The following is an 11,574-nucleotide window of genomic DNA, read 5'->3' as shown; positions in this document are numbered from 1 at the left end:
TAAAAGTTTGAAGACGAAAAATACCCTTTAGGGATAAATACTAAGTACAAATCATGCCTTTGTTTTTCCTTAGTCTGCCTTTAGGTATCCCTATAATTCCCTCTCCCCCTCTTTTTCCATTCTTGTGATAGTAGTAGTACAAGGAAAAGATTCTCTCGACTTCGAAGCCCCATGTCCGACTCTGAGTTGGATAAATGATCAAGTGTCACGCCCATGGTCATTGCGCCATTGTCGGATTACAGTGAAATAGCCCGAGTTCGATTCGAGACTCAGATAAATGATTGAGTGCCACGCTCATAACACTGCGCCATTGACGGATTACGATGAAATTGTTGTGCCAATCTCGATCGACATCTATCCCAGAAAGGTACTCTAACAATCACGCAATGCTGATGAATCAGTCGGTGGGCCCCGGCCTATCAGGCAGGTAGAGATAAAAAAACAAACGGTTGTGTATAGCACTCTCCTTGTAGTATTTACCCCTAAAGAGTATTCTCATCTTCAAACTTTTAATTTGGGCAATTTGGTCCTAAAAAAATGGTTGGCTGAGTATTAATGTTTAAAATTAGCGGCAATTAGTTTGATGGACTAATTTACTTACTATCAATAGATGAGGGGGTGTCTTTGAAAGGTTTTAAAGATGAGGGGGTGTACATGAAAACATGCCATAGTTGAGGGGTTGTCCCTATATTTTCCCCTAATAAATAATATATAGTTATATAAAATTAGGGTTGGGTGGACTAGGCCACACCGGGCTCGACCTGATGTTTCAGTGGTTCTACCTAGGCCCAGTTCGACCTCGGGAGTCAGGTCTGAAAATCCCAACCTAGGCTCTGTCCGAGCTCAGGGCGAGCTCGGTTTCACAGGGCCAAACTTATGCCCTACTGTTTTCTTTTCTATCATTTTTTGTTTCCTTTGGGACATAAATTTGAATCAAATTAATCCTATCTGTATCCAATTAGCTTTTGATGGATTCAGTGAGTTTTTGAAAAACCTATTTTTGAAATGCAGATTTCTTAAATTGATACGAACACGAATTAAATATATATTTTCAGCTATCTTTTTATGGGTGTCAAAACCTAGCCTAAACCGATAAAACTGACTATAAATGACAAAACAAATCTTGAATCAATCCTTATCAAAATGGGTATGATGGGACCAACTAAAAATTGGACTGCATCGAATCGAATGAAATCAATAAAAAATATATATATATTGAGTATGCGGTTATGAATAAGTGAATTGATTATCCATTGATATTAATTGTTAGAAATTTTTTTATTTTTTTTGTAGACAATTGTTAGAATCTATGATCATTTGAAACGTGCTACTTGCGTTCAAGTTAATAAAAGAAGAATACAACCTACCCAAATTCGTTCGTTCTGATAAAACACCTTCACTTTCTACCAAGAAAAGGTGGAACACCCTCACTCTTTCGTTGGACCTCCATTCATCACGCTCGACTTTCAACCCTTATTGCGAAAACCAGAGCTTCTCCTGCAAGCAGTGAAAAGCGTCTCCCAAAGCTGGTACGAACCTCTCTCTCTCTCATGAAAGCTACTGGATGCGGTGAAGTCCATTATCACAGAAACCGAAACTCCATCTCCAACATATTCATACCAGATTCATGGTCTCAAGCAGTGGATTCATGGTCAGACTATGGTTTTAATGTTCTATAACCTGTCAATCACCTCAGCCTGCAACTTAGTTCAAGTCCTTGTGAGGAAGGAAAGCTCATTTTCGTTTATCAGGTTTCCACTTATATTTCATTGTTTCCTACCCAAAATGACCATTGAATTTGATTCTGTTCTCTAGCTGATTTTCTTCATTTTTTCCCAGCTATGGTAAAGACCTTTACTTTAAAACCTGCCATCCTTTTACTTTCAATGTTTATTTCTCTTTGATCTAAATTAATTCATTGTGGTGATCGGAGTTGTTGGGATAGGTGTTGGTGGGTCATGATCCTCTTTCCAAGTTTGTTTAATTTGCTGATCTTTTATTCAATGTATATAGCTTCTCTTATAATTTAGGGTTCACCTGAGGGTGTTGAAGTTGATTGCAGACCTTTCTCTATGTTTGTTGAAAATTATATATTTCTATGAGGGTTTCTTCTTGGCTGTTTTGCTTTTCCAAACCTAATGATGTCTTCTTTAAGATGTAGGTTGCTATATTAAATACATCCGGGCATACCGTTTGAGTTTGATTAAAAAAGAATGCCTGAGAACAGGGCATCCATTGGTCTTACATGGGAGCCAAAGGTACTTCTCCCATCTATGATAAAAACTGGGCCTGAGGTATTACAGAAACTACCCGAAAATGTGGTATGGAAGCCTGAAAGTGAGCTTGTTGACGGACTCTTTGTTCCACCCAATGACCCTAGGAAGATGAACAAGTTTCTGAGGAAACAAGTTAAAGATACGGCTGGTAAAAGCTGGTAAGTGGGATGCCAACAATGGCAAGTTTGTTCACAGTTGCAGGTTACAAGGTGTGCCCTTACCAATATTTGTAATTTAATAATTACTTTTATGTGTACATAGGTTTGAAATGCCTGCCCCAACCATCACTCCAGAGTTAAAGAAAGATCTCCAAATGCTAAAGGTGTGTATCTTCCCCTGTTTTCTATTACAAATTTGATTTTAATTTTGCTCAAATTTGCTTTAGAACTGATTTGCTTGCATTTTTTAGCCTTATGGTGACTTGGTCGGTCATAAAAATGTTTAACATTGTTGTTTGGGGTGATTTATATATTTTTTGCGGTTTGGAAAGGCCTACGATAAATGTTATATTAATCTGTTACTTATTTATGAAGAGATGGAACATGGAAATAGAGAAGCTTACTTGCATCTTGATTTTGACTGACAAGGTCACAGACATCACTTAATTTGATTAGTTCTCATCTTAGAAATGCTAGATACTCCCCCCTCCACTCGGGCGGGAGAGGGGTGTTAAGCAAATGCATATAGATTCGTTCCATATGTGGAAGAGTTTATGCAGTATAGTTGTCAGCAGCTTATGATCCATCTTTGAAAATCCTAGTGACCAATACGGAAACAGACGATCCATTCAGATGCAGAATCCATATAATGGCTCTCAAAGTTGGTTCATGGACTGCACAATTTTCTGTCTGGGTATACAACAGATGGATATAATTTGTAAAGACTAATAAATATCAGACCTTTGACTGGAGCTCAAAATGATTCATGCCCAGCCTGTGAAAAAGAGAAGCCTATTTCTGTTTATGATTTTTCTCTTGGTTCATTTCCTTCAACTGAAGTCCTTTGCTGCTTGGATACCAGCTTTAATGACTTCAATTTCAGTTTATGCTGTTTGTGTGCTTTTACAAGATAGTTCTCTGGTGGCAATGCAAATCACTAGAATGCAGATCGATCAGAGGATCTGTTGGTGGTGGGTTTCAGATTGATGGAAGAGAAGAAGAACTTGATTTGTTAGGAAAGAAAGGGAATCACAAGGATAAGGGGAAAGGGAGAAGTTGTGGGGAAGAGAGAGGGGAGAGAGAAACAGAAGAGAAGAAATCGGGTCTAGGATACCAATCCCGTATGCCAAACTCACACAACTTCAAAACCCTTTAAAACAATAACCCATTCTTTACTCAATTTATGTCTAATTTGGGGGGGGGGTATATTATATATAAAGACCTAAAATTCCTACTTTGACTCACTAAAGGACTTCTAATCACTCTTATCACACTGACTAAAGTAAATAGACTGAAAACAGAAATCTATCTAATTATTAAGTATTTTAATTTAATCCAAATACTTAACGACTAATCGTGTGTACTAATTTTATTCTCACTTTATGGGCTTATTAATTAGGCCCATTACAATGAAGTCCAAAAAAATAAATAAAGGTCCAAGCTATAATATAACTATATAAAGGTCAATTTAAGCTCATTGGATTGTCACCAGCACTTTGTGGGCTTCCCAAGCTTGCGTATAGGCCTACATACCTGATTAATGTCTAACGCAACTGCATCAATTCCCCTGGTGTTGGAAAAAATCATCCTCGGGTTTTGTAGAAAGATAAGATACCAAGCTTGCGTATAGGCCTACATACATGATTAATGTCTAACGCAACTGCATCAATTCCCCTGGTGTTGGAAAAACTCGTCCTCGGGTTTTGTAGAAAGATAAAGATAGCAACACTTGGAGGGGTGCTTGTAACTCCTTATCTTCAACTCGAACACAATTCATAACTTTGATATTGCATCTGTCTTGAAACTTGTGAAGAATAACAAACTCAATAGGAGGGATGTTCACTATATGAGAGATTGCCTCCTTGCCATCCACGGTCGCATCTTACTGCAACTGAACAGTTGGGGATGTATCCTCATAAACTACATACTTTTCTTCTGTTGCCAGCACTTCCTGTTTTTCCTTAATTGCTTTAGGAATTTCATCATGGATAGCAACCTCTTCTGTAGGGATGGTTTCTTTTAGCTTTGATGATTCTTCATCAACCAGTCCTTGAAGAATTAAAGTCTGTCATTTGTGAGAAGGCTTTAGGGTGCATAAATTTCCGTCTTGGTCAATTAAACCTTTTACTTCCAACCAATGTCGACTAACTTTAACAATACTTTTGGTAGAATAGTACAAATTTATGATGTGTTCTCATTTGTTTTAGACAACATCCATATCACGGACTACGAAACAAAATTCCGACTTCGCCCTTCTTCTTTGAATATAAAAACAATCTTTCCATTGGGCAATCAAACTCTGGTCTTGAAAACGTAGGTTTCTACGATTAAGTTAGACTCTGGTACGAAATAACGCAGATCAATCAAGGGATTTTCTGGTGGTGGGTTTTAGATTTATGGAAGAGAAGAACTTGATCTGTTAGGGAAGAAAGGGAACCTCAAGGATGAGGGGAAGGGAGAAGTTGTGGCGAAGAAATCAGGTCTGGGATACCAATTTCGTATGACAAGCTCAGCAACTTCAAAACTCTTTTAAAATACTCATTTTTTTTACTCAAATCATCACTAGTGGATGATGCTCACCAAACTGGGCTTCTTTCCTTAGAAATAAGTCTAGGGCTGGGTTAGAAATGTTGGGCCTTTGGTCCCATGGGTTTTCCATGTAATAGGCTACTTTTATGGGCCTTAAGTATGGGTAATTAGGTTGCATATGGGATTAGTTGTTTTAGTTCCATACTTAGTTTTATTTTGGTGTTTTTGTTCATAAATTGAACTAGTTCAACCAATGGTTCAATTTAAGTGATTTTAGTCGTTTTCTTTTGAGTATTTAAGTTGGGCTGGATTAGGACTTTGTTTTGAGTCTATTTTAGTTTCCTAGTCAATTTAAGTTACCTAATAGGTTAAGGATTGGGTGAGGCCTTTTCTTTTTAGTGTAGGAGTCTATTTTTTAGTCTTTTATATAAGGTTGTAAGGTTGCAAGTATTGAATACAAATTTTGATATTAATGAAAGCTTTTGCTGCTCTTCTTCTACATCGAAGATTTTTGTCTTGTGTTTGATCAAGGCTGGTGGGATTGGTGTTTGATCCGATTGGCACCCTGGGGTGTGAAGCTCGAGTGGTTCTTTTGAAGCTCTCCTTCAAGTTATTTGAAGATCTCCTTCAATTTTAAAATCAAGGCTCAAGAATTATTCAAGATCCTCTAACCAACTGAGCTGCCCTTGCAACAACAGTAAGTTTGAATCATCCCATCAATACCCATTTTTCTCCTAATCCTCCAAACCACCCCAAAACCCTAATTTTCCCACCCATCTCTTGAAACCAACCCGTCTCCCAAAAGTCTTAACAAACCATTCAGCTAACAACACGTCAACACCTTCACATAATTGGATCGTGTATTCTCCTGCCCAATTGGAATACTCAAACCAAGTTGTTTCCCATTACCCCATTCAAACCACAACATCCCACCTATTTCTGGAGATTATCCCATTACCCAAATTCTTCACAGACCAATCCAACCATCAGAAACACACCATAGCTAAATCGAATTTCATTCCCTACACTAAGAATAATCGATCCAAACCCTATCGAATTTCGTTATGTCTCTTTTTCATGTGCAATCATATCTTTCGAAGTATCACATCATAATTGTCAACTCGATTCCTTGGTTTTTCCCCCATTGACTGCCTTGGGTTGCCTAGCTGCCTTGACAAGTATGATCATGTATGTAGGCTCTAGAGAGTGCTATGAAGCTTTTAACTCCTCGTAAGTCCTATAAAAAAGAGACGTTTGGGATTAAGATGTTCAGGATCAAGTACACCCCAGTTATATACATTTAGCATTGTGATCATCTGGCGGCTCTGCAGAAAGCTTCCTTAGGCCATGTGCTCCTCAAATAGTATTGTAGTGGTCTGTTGGATTGGTTCATTTAAACAGCTTGATCTTTTTTTATTCCTTTCTCCAAATTTTGATGCTTGGTGTATTTTCTCAAATCTTTGGTTTCAGTTCAGTTCACTATATTGATTCAGGCAAATCTGAGTTGATTTCTGATTAATTTTAGTCTTAGTTATATTGTTTGGTCTCGTTCTGGAACTGGTTTGCCTTCTCAAATCGTAGTCCCATCTCAATTAGGATTCGATGGACTAGAAGGCTAAGAAGTTCTAGTCTCTACAAATATCAATGTGATAGCTTTCTAACTGGTTTTTCCAACTTGAATGATATTTCATCTTTTATTACTCTTGTATGGAGGGCTCCTTCATAGTCTCACCTCTATTTTACCTTTGGTTCTTCAGCTAGTAGATGGGGAGAGTATCAGAATATCTTAATGTCTGACTTTGATCTTCCATAGCTTCAGCTATTGGGGGTCTATTTCAAGGTGACCAGTCTTTGGTTTTATGCTTCTACCTTACTTTATCAATAAAAAAAAGTCTCATCAATGTTGAATACCCTACTCTTAACTGTAGATCATCCTATGAACTTTATTAATACATTCAACCGATCCCCTGCAAACTTATGTTCATTGTTCAACAACCAACCTTCGGAATTTGATTTCCTTACCTGGATAAAAATTTATTCCCCTTAAGATGGTAAACAAAATCCTTTATCCATAAAAAAATGATGAACAAAACCTTAGGGCAGTGCAAAGTTGCACAACAGTACATTGATAGAAGTGATGGGCCTTGTCATACCTTTTTTATTCCTAAATCATCACTGTAGCTTCATGATTAATAGATGCTTCAGAGTTTTAGTCCTATACTCTGAGGCTATATTTGATTTTGTTACTCTTTTAAAAGTTGAATAATGAAAAGCTGTAAATAGTATTGTCGGATGTGGGGGTCTAAGAAGCCATGATAATAAAACGGGTGTTGCTTGTTAGGCTCTGACAAGCATCTTGATTCATTTAGGTTGGTATGCTTTTAAGGCTGTTTGTGAGTTATCCTGTCAGAATTGAGATTCTGGTTAAATTATGCAAAAATATAATATTTATTCCCCAAAACAATATTCTGCTCGGTATGAGACTCCACTTTATTTCTTTTATTCTTGATATTGAGGTCAGAGTTGACATCATGTCAGTTTACATTTTTTAAGGTATTTATTAATAAGCCTGCTAAAATAGGTTAGATAGTTGGCTTTAGTTTTTTGCTTTTGTGTAGGTTGTCTTATCCCTTTTACCAATGATCATGTTGTAAAATGGGTTCAGGGGTATGTCTGTCCTTGTACCTGTCCTAGAATGTTCTCTCGTCTATTATAAATAAAGAGGGGTTGTGATCAATTAGTCACAAGCCATTATTCCAAAAATCCACAGATCATAACAACCCAAAATGACTATATGCACATAGATTGCTCATCAACTTGTAGTACTATATGAAATCTGTAAAATGACAAAGCCTTTAATGTTGATCATGTACCCACATCTTGGTGATTGTATTTCTGTTGGAGAAGCGTAAGTGATTGTTGTTGATATTTTTAATTGTTGATGGTGCAGTTGCGTAGTGTAATCGATCCAAAGAGGCATTATAAAAAGGGTGATACAAAGTCAAAGACACTCCCCAAGTATTTCCAGGCAAGTTATTGATTATAGCTGTATACCTTTTCTTCCCCCATCCCCACCCCTTTTTTTTCCGGGCAAAGTCTGTCCTAATTTTGTGAAGTAGATGAAATATGTCAATGTCAATTTGTTTAATTAGTAAAGCCTCTGTTTGCTTCATAAATCATCAGGTTGGTACAGTGGTCGAATCTGCATCAGATTTTTTCTCAGGTAGGCTCACAAAGAAGGAGAGGAAAGCAACCCTTGCAGATGAGCTACTTTCTGATCGGTCCCTTGGGGAGTATAGGTACAAATGCTGCATCATGATTTCCTCCATTCATATATTTGTTTTCTTGGTTACAAAACTGTTGAATAACTTAGGTTCACTGAGTATTGCTAGTTGTCTTAATAGATATTTCAAAATAGGATGTGGTATAAAAGTCAATAACCTATTCCCCTTCCCCCTCAAAAGATCTTGGTGATCGTAATGCTTTTTCTCAAACTCTTTGTTTACACAGTATTGATATTTTTGTTTTGCTCTTCATCTTTGAATTTGTATCTGATGATCCAGGACATAATCCTGGACAAGTGGAATGAGAATTTAAAAAGGGGGGATTTCTAGATTTCCTCTTTTGATTTCTGAATTTTCTTATGATTTTATCTATTGGACACATTAGCTTTTAATCATAAACCTTTGTTGCTAAGTTCCACGATATCTATTCTTTTGAAGGAAACGGAAGGTTCGAGAGATCGAGGAGCAGAACCAGTCAGTTGGGAACCAGAAATGGAAGATTAAGGGTAAGCAATCCTGGAAGCGTGCTAAGCAAAGAAGGCATGTTTGAACACAGTAACACTATCCTATCTGTTTCAATGCCTCTTCAATTGATAGACAACTCTGCCCTCTGTGCTCCTATTGTATTGCGGTGGACGTGCCTCGTTGCAATCCAACATTGCCCTCTTCCTTGACAATCAACTGCAGCCTGAATTTTATTGTGAAGGATGATCACTGCAAGGGGTTCAAAGTGAGTTCACAGTACAAAATTTTTAGTCTCATTTCATTGTAATGGGATCTATCAGATGCAATAGTGTAAAATTTTCCTCACTTCGAAGTCACTTTCAAGGGGCTTCCCCTTTGCGTTTTGATCTGGAACTTAACTAATGAGATGGGTGTGGTTCTCTATCACCTGGCAGATTGGGATGTGGCTTAAGAAATATATTTGGTAATTTTCCCTTTCCAAGTATTTAACTGATATCCCGAATTTTTCACTTGTACTATATTCTAATGCATGAACATACATGGGAAGGTATATGATTGAATTTGAGTTATATAACCAATTCACAACATGACCATCGGAATTGCCCTTTGAGTTATATTATCTTTTCTCTTTTGTTACCCGCTTTTTCTCCCTTGATTCTGAAAACATCCACCAATTCTACTATAGCCATACTAATTAACCCCAGCCAAAATGACTTGTAACCAAGAGTTAATAATAATCTGTAACACCATGGAGCCACCTATGTGATCTTTGAAGCCACCACTTCCACTTGCCCCCTGATCTCCGACTTGCAACTGTACTATCACTGCCCCGATGGTGGCCATTGCCAACGAAATCCTCCATCGGATAGGATCCTTCGATAGGTATCCACTGAGGTCACATACTTCTCTTCTTTGACCTTTGACCCTGTCATCTTAGGTCTAGACCCTGAAGTTGAATTAGAGTTAGAGCTCTGATTAGTTGTTGTAGCTGCTGGAAGTATTAGGGGTGACGGTTTCCAATACGCATGATTTAGGCTGTAACTATTGTTAGATGAGGAGGATGCAATTTTCTCTCTTGCAGCTTGTCTCCTGGCAGCAACTGCTTCTCTAAGCTTGTCTGTACCTGGTGGTAGAGTGGGTTTTTTGGTAACTGGAATCAAATTCCGGCAGGTTTCTACAGCCATCGATTCTCTAGCTTTGGGTGATATCCAGTACCACCAATTTGAGAATGATCTGATGGAGGGAGTGAATTGCTGACATTATGGCTTCTCTTTGGAAGTGCGACTTCTGAAGAAACCACATTTTCAAGGGAATTTAGAACTGAAAACAAAAATCAAAATCGGCCATTTAAAATCAAATCAAAATCGAATTAAAATAATTGATTCGATCTTGGTTTTAAAGTTGGAATCTTTTCTTAGTTCGGTTCGATTTCAATTTCAGTTCTTAAATTATCCCATCAGTTTAAATCGAGTTTTTTTTTTTGGTGAAAATAGAGAAGATAAATAACTAGGATAAAGGAACATATACAGTATTTTTAGCCTAGGCATGGCGGGCCAGGTTAAGAGCTATAGCTATACAAAAAGGATCTCCTTGCTTGTCATAACAAACATCATAATATAAGTCCGAAATATAAACTAGGTATTTCACTAGCTTCTAAGGCCAAGGGGAATTGGTTGGAGATGGAAAAACATCAGTGATCTTTGGATTTGAACACCATACTTTTTGAATCTTCAACCCCAAAAATGAAGCATGAGCCAGACCTGAGCGAATGCTGACCAATTCAGGTCCCATGTACGTAGAAGCTACCATATAACCTGCAGCAAAAAAGGTAAACCTACCTCCTATCAAAAAGATGTAGGACCATCCTGCCACACTCAATCTAGGTATATAGTGTCCTACACAGATTAAAACAGGAAAATCTAAATTTGGTAAGGCAAAGGAAAGGGGAATTGGCCAAGCTATCTTAGAATTATTAGTTACATTTGAGGATGAAGATTTTGGGGGGGGGGGGGATAAATTTAACTCAAACAACCAATGCATGATTTGATTCATCGCTCGGATTGGGTTTGGCTTTTCTGTTCCAAACACAGCTTTGTTCAGGTTGTCCAAATACAGTAACAAGTAATAATAAAAACATTGAAGAACCAAGCTAGGGATTGTCTATCTAAGTTGTTATTTAAAAAAGTAGTGAGGCAGAAATCTTTCAAGTTTGAAAAGACCCGAAATTCTGTTCTCAGACCCAGAGGTCCCACCACCTAGAGATGCTTAACCCAATCACAAGATATGAATAAGTGCCAGTATGATTTGACACAATTTCCACAAAGAGCACAGGAAGAGTCGATCTAAAGCCATTTTGAAATAGAAGCCTTGATTGGAAGTCTTGCATTCAGAATACGCCAGAAGAATAATTTAAATTTAGGATGAAGTTTGAGTTTCCAAAAGAATTTCCACCAAGCAGTGGTAAAGATTAACGTTCCTAGAATTGGAAATCAGCTCAATGGCAGCCAGTTTAGTACCAAACAAGCCATTTGTGGACTGCGTGCACCACCAAATGTCATCAGTATTTGAGAGATTAATCAAATGAATGTGAGAAGTGATGTTAGAAGGCAACAAAAGATCTAGTAACTCAGAGTTCCAACAAGATTCCCGTCTAAATTTATCAATTAAGTGAGTGTGATTTTCAGAGTTCAGGGAATTTAGAGAGAGAGAGCAGCTAAATTACCTGGGACAGAGGGGATCCATTTGTTAGTCCAAAAAAAGGTGGACTTTCCATTACCTACTATCCTGATTACAGATTTTTCGAGATCCGGAATGATGTGGGTGATGCTATTCTAGGTCCACGAGCCTTTTCTATTCCAGGTT

The 11,574-nt window shown here is 37.7% G+C and overlaps 1 protein-coding gene across 1 annotated transcript; it reads left to right on the top strand.

Annotated features, from left to right (window-relative positions):
- Nucleotides 1-2,147: 2,147 nt before the first annotated feature.
- LOC122661028 (rRNA-processing protein fcf2-like) lies at nt 2,148-8,887 on the top strand. The gene is made up of 5 exons (XM_043856329.1): nt 2,148-2,434; nt 2,538-2,598; nt 7,914-7,991; nt 8,147-8,262; nt 8,686-8,887. Exons 1-5 carry the CDS (start codon nt 2,214-2,216, stop codon nt 8,795-8,797), a joined length of 588 nt encoding a protein of 195 aa, XP_043712264.1. The 5' UTR covers nt 2,148-2,213; the 3' UTR covers nt 8,798-8,887.
- Nucleotides 8,888-11,574: the final 2,687 nt, after the last annotated feature.

Source organism: Telopea speciosissima, chromosome 5 (assembly GCF_018873765.1).
Source record: "Telopea speciosissima isolate NSW1024214 ecotype Mountain lineage chromosome 5, Tspe_v1, whole genome shotgun sequence".
Lineage (NCBI taxonomy): Eukaryota > Viridiplantae > Streptophyta > Magnoliopsida > Proteales > Proteaceae > Telopea > Telopea speciosissima.
This window is presented reverse-complemented; position numbering and strand designations above follow the sequence as displayed.